At 33.8% G+C, this 19,940-nt stretch overlaps 1 protein-coding gene across 1 annotated transcript; it reads right to left on the reverse strand.

Annotated features, from left to right (window-relative positions):
• Positions 1-402: 402 nt before the first annotated feature.
• Positions 403-3,328, reverse strand: LOC123705480. The gene is made up of 5 exons (XM_045654264.1): positions 2,648-3,328; positions 2,253-2,401; positions 1,850-2,083; positions 1,191-1,426; positions 403-844 (listed from the first exon to the last, which is right to left on the reverse strand). Exons 1-5 carry the CDS (start codon positions 3,234-3,236, stop codon positions 613-615), a joined length of 1,440 nt encoding a protein of 479 aa, XP_045510220.1. The 5' UTR covers positions 3,237-3,328; the 3' UTR covers positions 403-612.
• Positions 3,329-19,940: the final 16,612 nt, after the last annotated feature.

Genomic DNA, 19,940 nt, shown 5'->3' on the forward strand with positions numbered 1-19,940 from the left:
TTGTGTTCAGAAAAACATGCCGCTGAAGTGGATATCAGTAGTCCGTATGACGGAGGTGAGTCCCACGGAAATGAATTTTATTTCAATTGGGGACTGTACTATAAGCTTTCGCTTGTGTTATGGAAACCAAATGGCTGATAAACATACATATATAATTTTTAAATAAATACTTATATAGATAATTGACACCCAGACACAGAGCAAACATCTATGTTCATCACACAAATATTTGCCCCGGGTGGGAATCGAACCCACGACCACTGGCTTGGAAGGCAAGGCCACTACCAACCAAGCCAACCGGTCAGTCAAATTTTGATTTCAAAATTAATCTCAAATAGGTAATCAAGATGGAAGAATATGCATACCCATGTCAATCAATCTCTAAGCAAAGAAAATACATAATTATAATTAATTAATTTATTAAATAGAACAAACAAACAATCCCAACAATTACAAAAAATAAAAAATAAAAAACTATCCCAACACAACTTTGATTTTTAACCGTCTGAGACATTTTAAAAGCACGGTATAAATACAAGTAACTTATTTAATTGACAAACTTTTAAGATTGAACTTTATTAAAAAATATATACTTACACAACTAATATGATATCACAATTCAAATATTTTGTTACTTTTTGGGATAAAGTCTATTTTTTTGGTTCTTTTCTCAACCATGGATAAGTATTCTACTTCCAATAGTATTTTTAATGGTATGTTTTGTGAACTGTTGTTATACACTTCCAATGGTTCCTTGTAATTATCTGATGCCAGCAAAAGGACAGCTTTCCTCTGAATTGCGCAGACGTTGTAAAAATTTGACTTCTTTTCTATTTCTTCAAACCTGAAAAGAGATGTTTTTTAATTTAGAACTGTTATTGGATTTTCTCGGATTCATTTTTCGTTTGATTTTGGCAAGATAGAACCAGATTATGAAATATAGATATATATATATATATAGTATTTTGATAGTTAGTATTTTAATTTTTAACTCATATGCCTGGTACGCCAGTATTTTTTTAATTTACAGAAACTTGTAAAAACCTAGCAGTGTACAACAAAAATACATATCATAAAATAACAGCAACTAAGACTTATTACTTATTAGTACATTATCCTATTTTAATTAAAAAATATCATCACTCCAACAATAAGATCAGACACCACCAAATCTCTAGTAATATACTCACTCTGGACATGTTTCCAGTGTAATCAATAGATCTCTTTTCCTTAGCAAAATGACGGCATTTCGTACTGCCGCAGCGCCAATCACAGAGGGGTATTCATCTAACAACCCCATATCTAGTATCATCCCACACATACATATGAATGTCGCCGCCAATTCAATGTCAGGATCATTACCACTGCACCACAATGAAAGATAGGTTATAAATTCTTGAGGTAGCACCGGTTGAGAAGGCATTTTCTGTAAAATATGTTCAGTGTCAGTAGGTACTTTATTTATCTTGATAGAAGAATAGATACAATTAAAAAATGTTTTTAACAGCAAAATTACATAGCATTCAGATTAAAAATCTCTTACAAAGGCTACGAGACGTACAAAAATAATTAAATTGCAAACGATTCATTGTAAAAATCATTGTATCAATATTTATATAAAACTAGCGGTCCGCCCCGGCTTCGCCCGTGGTACATGTTTACGTTTTCTCTACATAAGATCCATCCTCGTACTTCAATGAATATAATAAAAAAAGAATTATCGAAATCGGTTCAGCCGTTCTCGAGTTATGCGCTTACCAACACATTTTGTGATTCATTTTTATATATAAGATGTTGGTTCTATAGTCTACTCATACAATCTAAAAATGAATGATATCAGAGTACATACCAAGTGTTTTAGAATTAATTTTTCAGCTTTAAGAAGATATTTGGTGGTAACTGCATTATCCAAACATTTCACCAACTCATGAGAAGTTGTTACTGGGCCATGTATTTTTTGGGCTATCCAAAAACAGGCAGTTGCATATACCTGTATGTAATTACTAGACACTTGGGTAAGTGCTAATACTGAATCGAAATACCAAATTGCTGTTTGAATTGTTGCTGGATTACCACCAGCACCCTAGATAATAAAAAAAAAATATTTTAAATTTATTTTCTATTAGTTAGTTAATTCAATAATCGTTGTTCAATAATGTTTAACTTTAGAATTTTCAGTATAATCCAGTCACCAAATTATAACATAAATAAAGCAATTCTTATGAATTATTTTCCAATCATATTCTACTTACATTGATTTTTAACAACCAATTCAATAGACACGCTCTAGTAGCATTTGGTGTCGTTACGTGTTTAGGCCACTTCTTTTCTTTAGTAATCAGATAAGTAAATATATCACTTTCATATTCTCGTGGAAAAGAATCTTTGTATGTGCTTATTGCTGAAAATCAATATTACTTATATATACAAAAATAGAATAAATATCACAGACACCAAAGTTAAGTATTTTAAGAGTAGTAATGGATTTATTCAATCCGATTTCAAAATGATAACTTGATTAAATCTTTAAAAATAAAATGAAGTTAGGTCAGATACACTTGTTATAGTACCCCCAACGAATGTACAATTTTTATTATATTTAGTTGGTTTATAATTATAGTATATTATAATTTTTTGTATTACTTACAAAGATAAGAAGATTTCCCAAACTCAGATGAACGCTCATTGAAGTTTAATCTTTGCAAACGACCTAATAATTCTCTGCTGTGGGGTAGTTTTGGACTTTTCTTAATGTTTTTTGTCTGACTAGATCCAAAAAGACTGGGTATGGCAGGCGTACTAGTCTTTACGAAACATTTTCTTAAGTCTTTTATACTATAATATATTGTGTTGTCGCTGATACTTGCTGCCTCATCGACGTCATCAGCGCGTATATAAATATCACTATGGTTTAGGTCATCTTTAAAAACGTTATAATCGCAATCTAATTTTTCTTGTTTAACGCCTACTGTGGCGTGACTTGAAATGAGTGTTAAACTTCTTGATTTTCTCAATGTATATTTCTTTTGCACTGGCTTGTTAGCATATTCTCTCTTTATATTTTGGTTTGGTACATTTGATGCCTGGGCTTGCAGAGTTTTTAATGGACGCCTTTCATTTTTCGAATTTTTTTTTATTAGTATCTTCTTATAATCTATTCCCGGCAATGGATTCACAGGTAATGGGATTTTCGATTTAAGTATGAATCTCTTATCATTTTCTTTGTTAGATGCCATTATAATCACTTATTTACTAAATGACTTATTACTTAAATGAAATAAAACAACCGATTCCGCCCAGCGCAGCCGTTAGATTGTTATAAGTAACGTTATGTCTCATTTCTATTTAATTTTTTTCAATCTACCCTCACTGTCTATCGGTCGGGAAGAAGTTATTATATACTAGCTTCCGCCCGCGACTCCGTCCGCGCGGATGTTGGTCTTCGCGTGGATGGTTTATTTCTCCATTTTGAGTACCTAACTCTGACAATGAAATCTTATAAATATCTATTGAACCCAAATACGGCTAGGCCTTATAATAATACGCAACGTGTGTTCGCGGTTCTACAGAACAACGTCTATGGATAAAACTCAAAAATTAAGATAATTTTTTTTCTGCGTATTTTTCCAGGATAAAAAGTATCCTATTTTACTCCCAGGATAATAAGGTATAAGTTTCATCGAAATCGAACCGTTAGTTTTCACGTGATGTCTTCACATACAGACAGACAGACAAAAATTTTTTTAATCACATATTTGGGTTTAGTATCCAGTAACACTGGATCGATACTAAACCATTGAGAGGCATTTATTTTTTCAATATTTTCAATGTACAGAATTGACCCTTCTACAGATTTATTATATGTGTAGGAGGAGAATAGTGTGGGGTTGGTATCGGTAAATTCCTATTTGTATTTATAATGATCATATGCATCACTATTAAATCTTAATTATACCGAATAAATAGACATAAAAGTAAAAGATTTTGTTTTGAAAGATTTATCTATCTCTCTTGCAATATTGCTTGCAGTGTTGCTACTCTCGTATACTGAAAATACTGTGGAAAATACAAGAACAATAATTACGACCTATTTTCAATTAATACGGTAAAATGATTTGCGGATTTTTAAATAATTGCTGATTAAAAAGATGTGTAAGTAATGCAAATAGTAACAGTATCTCAACAGATTATAATTTATAATAATACGTCTTAAAAATTGACATAAAAATCAACACCAAGGTGACAATCAGAAGCATCATATCAATTTTGATTTGGGCGCACATGACACTTGACACTGGCAGAATCCGTCCTTAATGGGATCGGGAAGGCCATAAACAAAAAAGAAGAAGAAGAAGAAGAAGCATCATATCCGTAGTTTATTATTATTAGTCTGTGATCATATTATAATGTAGTTTCTCTTTGAAATGAATGTTATTTATTTTGAAATAATGTTTATAACGATTTACTTTTCATATAATATTTTGTATTGTAAATTATATAATATTTCCTATGAAATAATTGTAAAACTTAACATTCATCGTTAGTTTAAACTCGATTACTTAAGTATTTTTTTGAAGTGTTGAATTAAACTATTGTTTTATTTTTATTGTCGCGAACTGCGGCTTATTTACATAAAAACCAATTGTTGGACAGTAATTAAGTGTTGTCAATTATGAATAAGAATTATTAACATAATACCTACCAACATAAACATGTTTAGGTTAATCCCTCTAAATGGGGAAATCTCCTCGTTTTAAAATAAAGGTGCTCATGTAAAAAATTACATGAACTATAACCCATTTATTACTTTACTCTAGTACAGGGGCGTGCACAGAGTTTTTCGATAGGGTAGGCAAAAAAAATATTGTAATGATATTAATGTCGCAGGCAAATTGTAATATTTGGCCGTTTACAAACGGTCAGCATTTTGTAATATGCCGAAAATTCGTAATCAGAAATTTTTGGTTTGGATAAGGCGGTGGGTTAGATTAGTTGCGTGTTTTTTAAAACTACACTGAAATAGCGCGACCGTTTTTTTGTAGAATTTTGGAAAAAGACGAGTTTTCGGCATATTACAAAATGTCGACCGTTTGTAAACGTCGAGATTATGCAATTTGCCTGCGTCATTAATATCATTACAATATTTTTTCTCATGTCAATGTCATGTTATAATAACTATAGTCGAGCCAATTTAATAGGCAACATTTGACGTCTATCAATTTTATCTTCGAAGAGAGGTAACCTGCTTAAAAACATCGATTAAAGTGAATTAATCGATACGGATTTCAAACATTTGTCAATCGAATTTATTAATTTATGATGATTTTTATTCACAAGTAATCAATGCATTCGATTCTAGATGTCAGATTTCGATTTTTAGAGTAACGTCTCTGGTATTTAAAAAGAAAAAAGGTTTATTGACACAAAATTGTAGCGACGTCAGTTCTTCAATTCAGAAATTATTTATTATGTTTAGTATGGTTTATCAGTAAAATGAAATCTTAAAATTACTTGTATCGGTCATTATTATTATAAATATGTAATCATAATTGAAAAAAGTTAAGCAAATGTGCAGTTCTAACAAAAAGAAATATCATGTTATTCTATGTCGTCGTTACTAGGTTACGTTGTTGAATTTTGTTGAACTGTCAAATGTTGCCTATTAAAATGGCTCTACTATAATGGGTACCATTCACAGGCGCACCCATCCGCTGGATTTGTAGCTGGCTACAAGTTCGCGGACCAATCTGCGTGTGTATGTGTAGTTGTGCGCGGCTCGCGGCTCGGCGCGGGCTCGCCGTCTGGAGACGCGAGCGCCGCGCCGCACCCGAGCCGCGCCGGACAAATCCGTACGTGTGTGTGCACGCGCGGATTTGTCGGTGAACTTGTCAGTCATTCGCCATATACATACATAATTAATTTTATAAATAATTAGCTTTCCACCCGCAGCATCGCCCGCGCAGTCAAAGAAAAACCCGCATAGTTCCCGTTCCCGTGGGATTGCCGGGATAAAAAGTAGCTTATTTCCTTTCTCGGGTATCAAAATATCTCTATACCAAATTTCATGCAAATTGCTTCAGTAGTTAAGGCGTGATTGAGTAACAGACAGACAGACAGAGTTACTTTCGCATTTATAATAATTATTAGTATGGATTCAAAGAAATAAATGCGTTGTGATTTATGAAAAATCCCAACGCATTTATTTATTTATGATATTGATTTCTAGATAACAGATTTCGATTTTTAGAGTAACGTCTCTAGTAAGTATTTAAAAAGAAAAAAGGTTCAGTTCTTTAAATCAGAAAATGTTTATTATGTTAAGAATGGTTTATTAGTAAAATCAAATATAAAAATTACTCGTATCGGTCATTATTATTATAAATATATTATTTTAATTGAAAAAAGTTAAACAAATGTGCAGTTCTAGTTCGTTCGTTATTTCTTTCTTCGTTGTTTCAGCTATTCCTTTGCCCACACGCGCTTTTTTTTCTGTGTTAAAAGCATTTCACTGACTACTAGAGCCAGAGAGCTTTTTTTCGTGGTAGGATAGATACGTGCAAGGCTCACCAAAGTTCACAGTCGACTGGACTGCAACTCGGCGCTCGTGTAGTGTGTGGGCGATGACGGATTTGTCCACGGATTGGTACGGCTCGGGGCTCGGCTCGCGGTGCGTGTAGTGAATGCCGGGCTTAATACTTACAGCAATATTTATATTCCCGTCCGACTAGGGCCCTTCCGGCCTCCTCCACTCAAGCGACAGCCCAAGCCGAGGTTCGCGTTAAAATGTAGAAGCCCTTCTGGCTAACATTGAGAAACACCACACCCAAAAAAAACAATATTTATTTCATATTGCTGCAGGTACTCATATTTGATTGGAGACAATACAGTATACCCCAAAATAAGAAAAATATTACAACCATAGGTGATATTATTATCTATAAAATAATTTTCAAAGTATGTAAACTATTATTCTATATTATGAAAAGAACAAAGGTATTAACTTTACCTTTGTGTATTAAAAAATCCGGTATAGATTGGCCCTTGTTTCTATCACTAAGATAAAAGTTTATTCAAAACATAAATAAGAAGTACCTAATTATAGTAAAAAATACACCTGTGATATACCTTTATAATCTATTTAGTTAGTTACTCCCAAAACACTTCACTTGCAAATAGTCGTAGGTAGTTAACATTATTAATTTTCTCAAAAAAAAAAAAATATAACCTCAAAGTAAAATATTAAATAAAGTTTGTTATTAATTCCAAAACAATACAAACGAATAATGATACTATGTGCGGATGGTTTTTATCACTACAAAATGACAAAAATGTATAATTAATTATTATCACATTGATCGCATAGTTAACTTCAGTTTCGACTTTCGATGGGGATTGTGGATCCGAATTCGGTTCGTAGGTACCTAATTCGTATATCTTCGTAAAAAGGCACTGCCTACCTTGTATGTTTGTGTGCATTGTTTTAAAACATCAGTTTGCCGTGTTTATAGGCACGCACACAAAATATGCGGAGACACGCAGAGCACACATTATAATTATTTTATAAAAACTTAGACACGGATAGTTTGTGTCTTTGCCGTTCCGGGATGTGTGCGGGATGTACTGAGTCCCGTGGCGGCGCTAGTGCAGCGCATGTATGACTGTAAAATCAGATAATAATGCCACCAAAATACCGAAAGATGGATCTGAAATATATTTAAAAGAAAATAAAGTTTTGTATATATGCTACAGCCAAAACCCTTAACCAGTCAAAAACCTTATTGACCGGTAAAATGGCAAAATTAGTCAATAAAGTTATTGACATATAAGGGTGTGGGTTAGGTTAAGTTCGTGTTTTTTTTTAACTACACAAGAAAAGGAGCCCCGCGAAGCGGGGCTCCGTCGCCTTCACGAACCTAACCTAACCCGTGGCAACCCTGACTGGGCAGAAGTCTGAAGTGTCTCTGTATATTTTATTTATTTTTAAATTCATAAAGTGTATAGTTTGATGTAAAAAGTAACTAGATCAATATTTCTTCAAACCATTTAAACTAGACATTGTTTTGCAAGTGAAGTGTTTCGTGTAAAGATCAATAAAATAACAAAGTTAACAGCTGATCGATCAGCTGTATTTACGATGTACCTTCGATAGTTGTTGTAAAGTGACTACAAGTTTTTGCTGTGTTTTCCTGCATATAGAATTTAAGGAATCTATATAAAACTTCAAAATATAAGAATTATAAATAAGTGGAATATCGTGCTTTATTGATATTGAAGTAAAATATAATATAACTGCCTATTTTAATCATACTGTCATCTAACGGCAAAGCAACGCACCTAGCACAATGACAAATCGATGCGGCGCCTGCGGTAAATTCTGTGGAAATATAGATGGCGTGAGGTGTACAAAATGTAACGTTGTAATGCATTTAAAACAATATTATGTATTAATTTAAGTCCCAATTCCGTCTCGAATGGCAAATACGTATGCAAAGCGTATAAACATAAATTGTCCGTATTTAAGCAAAAAGGAACCACCCAGCAAAAACGCACTTCTGAGATATGAAAGGATTTACAAAAACATTTGCAGCTCTGTTAGATGAAGTAAAATTAATATTTATTTTATTTAAATCCATTGATAAATTACTTATTTAAGTATGTGTATATAAATTTGCTCTGAATACTCTTAAACTTTCTAGATAAGTAAGAAAATGTGCATGTGGTTCCTTTTAACATTTATCAATTGATAGGTTTTCTCTTATACAAAAAAGAACCACAACCCAGGAATTTAATGATATAAATGAAACTATGTATTTATAATATCGGAATAAAGCTTTAATTAAAAAGATATATAAAATAATACATATAGAGGACGTTTATTCGACGTTATCATCAAATTGGATTTCAAAATCCACCGTGTCTAGTCCATCTATGTGGTCTTCTATTGCATCATCACTAATAAGATTGTTATAAAAACTCTGTGCATATTGTGGAATGAGATGTAATATGGCCTGAATATCGCTTGACGGTGAAGAAAGCTTCTCCAGAGGCATCGACGTATAAGGTTCTTCGCTATCTTCTGTAATAAAAAGAAAAAAGCTTTAAATCAAAACAATAAAGCCGTGTGGCTTTTATACGTAGATATATGGCGACAGCAAAATATTATTAGTTCTTATAAAGCCGTGTCCCTACTAGACGACTAAGTATGTTGTAGGTACATGCACCATGTACAAAAAACTGGCTAAGTGGGAGTCGGACTTGCGCAACGAAGAGTTCCGTACCATTATCCATAAAAACGGCAAAAAAATCACGGTTTATTGTATGGGAGCCTCTAAAATATTTATTTTATTCTGTTTTTTTAGTATTTGTTGTTACAGCGGCATCAGAAATACATCATCTATGAAAATTTCGACTGTCTAACTATCACAGTTCATGAGACAGAGGGACAGACGGACAGCGGAGTCTTAGTAATAGGGTCTCGTTTTACTTTTTGGGTACGGAACCCTAAAAATCACACGCAACAGTGCAGTGATCAAACCTAGCAAAAAATTAAATAAACTTGTTAAAATTTTCAATTTCGCGGGCTAGGACCTTGTTCCGGTCAAAACAGTGGCAGCGCGACTTTTAAAATCAAACAAATAATTCTGTGCCTCCAGTGAATAAGGGAGTAAGACGAGTTATTCCCTTTGGTTTTTATTGCACCATTGGATTCAGCTCGTCAAAATACACAACATATCAAAAGGACATATCTCCAGCTGCATCCTAACCCATTTTTTCGAATGACCCAAACGGTATAAGTAGGGTGTGATTAACGGTATAAGTTACCTTATCCATCATTTTAGGCAATCGCAAAGGAACTATTCGTCTCGAGTCAAAATAACCCACGAACACAAGGACGTATGTGTAGTTATACTTTTTGAATAAAGACATAATTCATTTTGTTCCATCCGTGCTAACACTATTTTAGTATATAAACGCATTTGTGTCATTTTTCTAACTTGAGCATAAAGGAACAACTCTTAGTGTCATTGGTTCAAGTGACGACATGAGACAGTTTCGCATTAATGCCGTGTTGCAATTGGTCTATTTGAATACTGCACGGAAACAACAGACACTATTTCTTTTTGCTTAATAATATTTTTCAATCGTTTTTTCAATAAATATGCAACAGTAAATCTTTATATTTAAAAAAAAAGGTATTTATCAATCAACTTGGAATACTAATAATATTTCTATGGAAATTAACTATTTTTTGCAATAGATAAAAATACAGTTTTAATTAACACATTAAGTGCATTTAATGATATTATACTCTTTGTTTATATAAATACAGAACGATAATTGAATTATCTAAAAAAGCCAACAAAAATGTTAAACTTATATTTTCTTCTTTTAATTGGGTAAGTTTTCTAAAAAATAACTAGTTTTTAATCTTTTTTTTTTAATTTAATCTAACCAATAATACTATAATTATAGACGCATAGAAAAAAAATTATAACCAGTCTTGTAGAGTCTCTTCAAGTCGTATTTGCATCCAAGGCACCTTCAAATCTGTGCTTAATTTTTTCATAAAATCTCTGCGGCTCATTGTTTTTTCTTTATTTATCTATATTATTTTGATATTATAAGATATAGAAATTGTTAAAATTTCATATCATGCCGTAAAATATCGCCACAGACCACCTATAACTTTCCCTGTAAGGTAACTGAACATACAGGAATATGGTTTTCGAGCTTCTCTTAACTCTTTATAGTGCTTGTATCCTCAATGTATAACACATATTCGTTTATAACCACCAGACAACATCTCAGCCACCCAATCCTCTTTCTTGGAGTCCAAATCCAGCGGAGGACAACAGTCATTTACTAAAATTGAAGGTTTTTCGTCCTAGTGTTAAAGTTTTCTGGATCCTATTTTATACTCAATATATAGTATATAATACTATATCATGTAAAACGTGACTTGGAAAAAAAAATATTCACATAAACCACAAAATAATTTTTTTTAAACAATCGTAAAAGTTACGAAAAGCCCAATTATACGTCAAAATGACGTACAACATCCTCTTTACTACAAAATGGCGGAATTTACCGGGAAGAGCCAACTATGTACAGCTAGGTCTCGACGGCTAATGAGTTGTTTCTGGATTTCGAAGTGATTCGATGGTAAATATAGAAAAGACAAAGATATTTCGCCGCGGTGTACATCAAATTTACGTAGATTGGACTTCTAGGGTTAAATGCATAAACACCTAAATGTTGTTTTGTTTTTATTATATCTAATAACGTTAAAAAATCCGTTGATTTCACTCGTTTTTCAAGCTACATGCATGGTTGTTCCACTAAAAGGCTTCAATTGAGTCATAAAGTACACAAATTTCAAGCATGATAAGTCGCATTATTTCTATAAAACCAAAACTGGCAATAATATAAGTCGTGTTATGCGACTATGAACATAGTGCTTTAGGGCATAAGTCGTTATATTGCAAAGAGCAAAAAAAAAATTATGTGAATACATTGAGTTATTCCATGAAGTACTCGTTCATAAGGCCACAACTACAAAAAAACACGAAAAAAGTATATTTATGGGGTTGTTACAATATCTGTTTATATGTAAAACTAAAGTCTAACATCATATCTTACCCATACAAGCTTAAAAATTTGAAGTTATAAAGATTTAGTGTTGATATATAGTTTTTTGTCTCTCCTGAAAAGTGCTGTTTTTGAGTTATTCCCTTATTCACTGGAGGCACAGAATTATATGCGCTGAATGTACTGTACTGAATCTGAATCTAAACGTATTTTACCAAAATAGTAGGTAGGTAACCTAGATCATCGACAGTTGTTTTTAAAACAGGGTTTAGTAGTTTCATCTATGTAATTCGACTCGTCTTCGTGAACAACAACAGTGTCGTTATAATACGTAAATCCACACAGGATTCCTCTTGTACTTACTAATTAATGAACTATCTTTTTAAAATCACTCCACAATCGGGAATTAATCAAAAGTGGATAAAGCGTACATACCTGCATCTCATAGATTCAATAAGTACTTAAATGCATTAAATAAAACTACTTACCCTTTGTATCTTCATTATTATCTTCGGTGTTCGTCTCCAATGCTTTTCTTACCAATTGCTTCCTTATTTATTTATTACTAAATATTTTCACATTTAATTTTAAAGGTAATTAACAAAAACAATAGAACTTACTTCGCGGAGAAAAAAAACGGCCGTCACGTATTCGAAATAGTTCGCTGAATGTCACCTATATTGACAGATGTTCGACGTTTTACTTTAAAAATTGGAGTTTTGCACTTTGAGCTATTTAAGACGTAATGAAATACGTTGTTTAAAGATGAGAAGCATTCTGCATTGTGCACAAGTCAAGGCATTTGGTACCGTATAGCGATGATGGGTTTCAAGATGTTTTACAATATTTATTTATGCATGATAGAACCGAATGCTTGTGGTTTTATTTTGCAATAAAAAATTACAATTAAATTATGAATTTATTTTACGCATAACCATACCACAGAAACTTGGTTCCATTTTGTGTATTAAAAATGCCACCAAAAACATAAATGTAAAAATTGGAGCCGAGTTCAATCGTTGACTTAATTTGCCAAAAAAGGAATGAGATCTAATAATTAATGTGTGCCAAGTTCTGCAGACAGTCCAGAAATTTATTTACAAAGATGTATTAAGTTCTTAGGTTGACTGAAAACTCAATTGTTTTATTTTCCCTTAGAGAACAATGTTTATTCCAAAATATAACTTTTTTAATTTGAATAATATAATTATTTTCACAAAGCAAACAACTAATGACCTATTGAACCCCATAATTTGATGAGGCTAGTTTTACATACTGTTTATATTTTGTGAGGTTCTAAAAACTAGCCTCATCAAATTATGGGGTTCAATAGGTCATTAGTTGTTTGCTTTGTGAAAATAATTATATTATTCAAATTAAAAAAGTTATATTTTGGAATAAACATTGTTCTCTAAGGGAAAATAAAACAATTGAGTTTTCAGTCAACCTAAGAACTTAATACATCTTTGTAAATAAATTTCTGGACTGTCTGCAGAACTTGGCACACATTAATTAGATCTCATTCCTTTTTTGGCAAATTAAGTCAACGATTGAACTCGGCTCCAATTTTTACATTTATGTTTTTGGTGGCATATCATTACTTTTTGTACAGAAAATTACTCTGCAAATTTGATTTACTTTATGAATATAATACTTTTTATACACGATTTTTTTTATATACTTTTCTTGCGGTTTCTTTGTATTATTTTCTATATTTTCTTGTATGTTATGAATGTCAGCGCACATTGCCCCGTCATTATTTGCAATTTTTTAAACTCGTTTTTTGTTTAAAAGATTACATGATTTTCTAAACATCCAGCGTGAATTTGTACACATACTATTACAAAGATACAAAGATCGTTGTAGAAGAATCGTCGCCTTACTCCATGACGTTACGGTATTGCCATGACGCGATTTTGAAATTTTACTCTAAACGCGCCTAAAGATGTTTTACTTATATTAATATTACGCAAATAAAATCATTCCGACCTTCGACGAAGCCTTCTTCCATTACACTGAAATTAAAACTAAACTAAACACTCATAAATAAAGAATAAATAAATGTGAATATGTAAAATTATATATTATTGTTACCTGTATGAGCAATATTTTTATTACAATTTTCTTTTATTTTACGTTTAATAACAGTTTTGAATAAAGAAATCATGCAATCGAAGTAATCCGCCCTAGCGATACTAGCGCGAGTGAGTGTGATGTCTCAGAGGCGCATCGTATCTACAGATGTTTCGCGCTAAAATATGTAAACTTCAATAATCTATATCTCAGTCATTTATTGATGGATTTCAAAATTTTTTTCGGCCACTGACTAGTTTTGATCTATTTTTTAAGACTAGTAAGGTGAATATAATATTTTCTATTTTTATAAACTTTTCCATTTTTCCATACAAACAAAATTAATGTCATTGAAAAAAAAATTAAATACAGATAAATTCAGTATTTTCTGATTTTTTCCTTTGTATACTCACTATTACCTAGTTGATTACAAAATTTGAACTTTCTAGGTCATCTGGAAGTGGGTTAGGTTTTGTATATGTCTATAAGTCAGTCAGTCTTAAAAATTGCGATTTTTGGATATTAATATCTACGCAACTGTTTAATCTGTATTTATGAAATTTAAGGTTCTTGTTTATCTTGAGGTCCTCTTGATATGTACCAAATTTGGTTTATTTAACTTAAATAGTTTTCGAGTTATAAGGGGGTGAAAAGTGGCTCGAAATGGTTCGTGTAAATATACACACGGCTGCTGCTCGCCAGTTCTCTTCGCTTGAACTCGGCTTGACACGCTGCCGCGTGTCTAGATAATTGTTATTAATAGAAATATGTGTAATGTATAATGGTACCAAGTATGTTCGGATCTGTTTTGTATAAAATGACATGATAGTAATATCGTTTATTTGTTTGAACAAAGCAGTCCCGTGGTGCTGTGGTTCGGTTTTGCTTCATATGTATTATTCGTTGTTGCTGGTGGTTCCTTTCTGCTTTTAGTATACCTTGTTTCCAAGGTAAAAATCATGTGGTTCTTGTTTGTATAAGAATTTAGACCACTTTTAAATGAGTATTCTTCAAGAAACGTAAAAAAGCAAATTTGTCGAGTGGTTCCATTTTGCATAAATACGGACAATTGAAAAAGCCAAACGATGATATTGCGATCTCATCGCAAGACTTGCAGGCCCCTGACTCAGATATAGTATTCAGGAAACAGGAACCTCATCCCCCTTGGGCCAAGATATTAAGCTTCTACGGGAGGAAATCTCCAAATTCAGATCAGAACTGGGTGGAATTTTCTCTGTTATTTCAGAAATTGGAAAACGACTGGATTGTATCGAAGAACGTGTGAATAAACTTGAGGAGAATCCCATTGGTTTGCAATCCCCTCCAGCAGTCAGTTCCGAAATTATTGACACCATCGATCAGCTACAAAAGCGTCTCAATGATGCGGAGCAACAACAGCTTTTAAACGACGTCTGTATATCAGGCGTCCCGGAAGAAAACGGCGAGAATCTCACCCATATTGTTATGTCACTCGCAAACAAACTCAGTTTCGATCTCGATGAACGTGATATTGTGAGCGCGCATCGTATGGGTAGACAGCAGAGCAGGCAGGAGTCCAGCACGGACGGAGCTGTGAGCCCCGCGCGCCCCCGCACCATCGTTGTTCGGCTCACAGGCCGCCGCGTACGCGACGAGTTACTGCGCGCGGCGCGCTTGCGGCGCGGCGCCGACACTGCTGGCACGGGCATCGGTGGGGCTGCGCGGCGGTTTTATGTGAATGAACACTTGTCTCAGTATCATAGCAGACTGTTTTACCTCGCCCGCGAGTGGGCTGCCGCTGAGAGCTGGCGATATGTGTGGTCTAAAGAGGGCCGAATATACGTCAGACGCGATCCGAAAGCTATCTCACACCTCTCACTGACATATTTATTATGTAAAATTTTTCGTCGTGGTTAGGTTTGCAAAGAGTCGCTATAACTTATAATTGGAATTATTACTTAGCTTTCGTAATAAAACCAGTAAGAAAAACATTTTGTTTAGTAAATAGTATTAACGTATCATTTAGTGTTTGCATTTCAAATAAATATTCATTTCATAAGCATATTGTAAATTGTATCTATTTTTACACATTACCTACTAGTTATTATTCTGTGACATTACGCGGGATTTATAATAGTAATTTAACCACATATGCATATCAAAACGGTAGTATTTCTGGCCTAGACCAACAAAACTATTTGTATAGTTTAAGACTAAAGTAAGAAAATATTATTGTACATATCTATATATCTTAGTTTTTATATTTTTAAATCTAGATACTTACAGTCTAAGCTTACAGTTATAAAACAAACATTGTTAGTTACTCGCAATGCTATTTAAATATCTACATTTCCTGTGTAGTGTGTACTCAATCTTTTATTTTATTATGTACGTTGTGTCGCGGTTGGTACTCCATACTTTATAGGAACTATTATTATTATTCTTTTCTATTGGTCACGGAACATATTATATTATTTCGCATACAATTATTTCATTGCATATTGTGTAAACTGTGAGGATAATAATATAAAGTTAGTTCGGTTATGATGGGTTTTGGGCAGGAAAAAGCAAAGATTGTTAAATAAACTTAAGATTCTTTATTAGACGATGCGCGTAGTACGAAGGGTAAAGACGGAAGAGAGAAAATTATAAGATGACACATAGGTATTTGACATACACATTTGTTTATACAAACTCTTTTCACCAACACTGGCCCTTAAACAAATGTGTAGGTACATAATTATTGTACAACATTAAACAAGTTTAGTTTTTACAATTTAAGAATTTAACAAATTTATTGTAAACCTAAACACGTTACAAACTTATAATGCTTTTCTTTAGTAAGTGGTTTTGTTAAAATATCGGCAGTCATTTCAGAAGTACACAAATAATTCAAATTAACAATATTATCTTTTACAACTTCTCTTATAAAATGATGCCGCACATCTATATGTTTCGTACGAGCATGATACATAGGATTCTTACACAATTTTTGTGCTGATTGGTTATCATTAAAAATCGTAACAGAACAATGCCTACCTAAAAATTCATACAACAGAGTTCTTATGAATAACGCTTCTTTACAAGAATCTGATAGAGCCATATATTCTGCTTCTGTGCTAGAAAGAGCGACTGTTCGCTGTTTTCTACTTTCCCACGATACAGAACAGTTCCCAATTTGAAACACAAACCCAGTGTACGACCTACGATCGACCTCACACGAAGCCCAGTCAGCATCAATATACCCATTGATGTCTAGACCACTTCTACTAAAAACAAGTTTGTAGTTTACAGTACCCTTTAAATACCGTAGTACGCGTTTCGCGGCCTTCCAATGACGCTGATCATAACAATCATTATACTGGCTCAGCATGCTTACCGCGTGCGCGATGTCTGGCCTGGAGCTAACTGAAATATAATTTAAACAACCAATTAAATTTCTATATTCCAAATTCTCCTCCTTTTTATCAGCCTTTACAAGTTTCAATCCCGATTCCATTGGAGTTTGAGCTGGCTTACAGTCAGTCATATGAAAACGGTCTAAAACATTCTTTATGTAACTAGACTGATCAAGATAGATATTATCTTGGTTTCTTGTGATGCGCATACCAAGTATATGGCTGGCTGGCCCTAAATCCTTCATTTCGAATTCTTGCATGAGTTTCTTCTTTATTTCAACTTTCATTTGTGAATTTCTGGTTGAAAATAATAATATATCGTCCACATACAATCCAATGATGACTAATTCTTCACCATTTGATTTAAAATACACGCAGGGCTCTGAAGACAGTCTTCTGAAACAAAGTTTTGTAACCAACACATGGTTTATCTTTTCATACCAAGACTTCGAAGCTTGCTTTAGGCCATAAATTGCTTTATGCAATTTATATACTTTATGCTCACAGCCTTTTACTTTATAACCTTCCGGTTGTTCCATGAAAACTTTTTCTTGCAAATCTCCATTTAGAAAAGCAGTTCTTACATCCAAATGATCGATATCCATCTGCTTTTCAGCTGCTAAAGCCAATAATATGCGAATAGTGGAATATCGAACCACTGGAGAAAAAGTTTCCTCGTAATCAATTCCATAGCGCTGTGTAAAACCTTTAGCTACCAATCTGGCTTTATACTGCTTTAGATTTCCATCAAGATCTTTCTTTTTCTTAAAAACCCACTTGCACTTAATCGGTTTTTGATCTTTAGGTGGATCAGTTAATGTCCAACATTTATTTTTAATAAATGATTGATACTCATCAGCCATTGCTTTCTTCCAGTGAACAGCTTCAGCCCCTCCTAGAGCTTCTTGAACTGTCTCTGGTTCATCTCCAATGCAGGTCAGCATTGCAGTACACGCACTGTCATATTCCGATGTATCCATCGCATCTTCAAGTGTCGATTCACCTGGAATGTAAGTGACATCGGAAGGATCAACAGAACTACTGCTGTCAGAGTCATCTAACTCAAAAATACACTGTCTTCTGGGATTAGTTACAATCTCATTTTCTTCCCCTTTTTCTGGTGATAGTGAATTTTCAGACTGTGCCACTTCAACATGAGAATCATTTGAGTTTAAATTCTCAGTCTGTAAATTATTTATCATCATGAAAAAATCACCATTTTCACATTTTTCAGTGTTTTTTGTATAGAATTTGTTTTCAAAGAAAGCAACATCCCTTGATTTAATAATTTTGCTGAGATTCTCTGGATCAATCAATCTATAACCCTTACTATTTTCACAATATCCTACAAAAATGTAAGGTTTACATTTTGAATCTAATTTCTTACGATTCTGTGTCAAGGCATAAACCACACAACCAAATATACGTAAATGGCTAAGATTCACCTTCTCATTAGTCCATTTTTCCTCTGGCGTGCTACCGTAGACTGCTTTTGTAGGGGACCGGTTCTTCAAATAAACAGCGGTATTGACCGCTTCTGCCCAGAACTGCCCATCTAAGCCTGCGTCTCGTAACATGCTGCGAGCCTTCTCGACGATTGTCCTGTTGGCCCGCTCAGCAACACCGTTCTGCTGAGGCGAGTGCGGTATGGTAGTCTGGTGAATGATGCCGTTATTCTTCAAATATTCCTGGAATATAGAATTGACATATTCGCCTCCATTATCCGTCCTCAACAATTTTATTTTTCTATTGGTTTGGTTCTCCACCATTGCCTTGAAATGTTTGAAGTTATCGAAAACTTCACTCTTATTTTTCAGAAAATAAATCCATGTTTTCCTACTACAATCATCAATAAACGTGAGGAAGTAACTAGCACCACCGAAAGATTTCACTGGCATAGGCCCGCATAAATCACTGTGTACAACACCTAACAGTTCATTTGACCTACTTTGTGCCTTCTTAGGAAAAGGTAATTTGCTAAGCTTCCCCTTAACACAAGCTTCACATTGACTGAACTGTGATTTATCATAAGTAATACCACTAGCCATACCTTTCATTAACAAATGCATACTCCTCATATTGAGATGTCCTAGTCTCCTGTGCCATGTCTCCTGCGTAACAGAGTTAGCAGCCGCCTGGAAACTCAGCTCAGTTTCTTTCTTACAGCTCTCAGATGCTTTCTTCTGCACTAAATCTTGAGCTTCTGTATTTACCTTGGTAGTCGCAGATTCTACACTATTCCCTGAAAACATAGAACAGCCACCACATCCTACCACACACAGATCACGCTCTCTAACAGATTCTGCAGTTTCTAATTGATAAACACCATTTTTATGTACAGCTGTAGCTGCTAGCTTTTTACCATAGAATATATTACAACATTTTTCATTAAAAATAACTCTAAAACCCTTCCTAGTTAACGCACTGACTGACAACAAGTTTGTAGCTAAATTCGGTACATGATAAACTTCACTGATTGTTTTGATGCCTAATTTCAAATTTACTTTTACATCACCACGACCAGCAGTAAATAGTTTTTCACCATTAGCCACCTTGACTTCAGACACATAACCAGGAACAAAGTTATTTAGTATATTCCTGTCATGACACATATGACTACTCGCACCAGAGTCTATTAACCATATATCATTCTGCACACAAGCTGATAATGCTGTCAATAGTAACTGGTTTGTTGAGCTCTCCGCCTTAACTGGTTTCACAGATTTACAGTTCCTCGAGAAGTGACCAAGCTTCTTGCACTTAAAGCATTTGATTTTCTTACGTGCCGCCACCAAAGCTGTTGAACTCGTGTCACCTTTTTCATCACGTCGTTGCTTCTCCTGCATGAGCTTCGCTTTGACCACTTCACTCGACAACTTGATATTAGAATTTTCAAGTGCC

Source organism: Colias croceus, chromosome Z (genome assembly GCF_905220415.1).
Source record: "Colias croceus chromosome Z, ilColCroc2.1".
Lineage (NCBI taxonomy): Eukaryota > Metazoa > Arthropoda > Insecta > Lepidoptera > Pieridae > Colias > Colias croceus.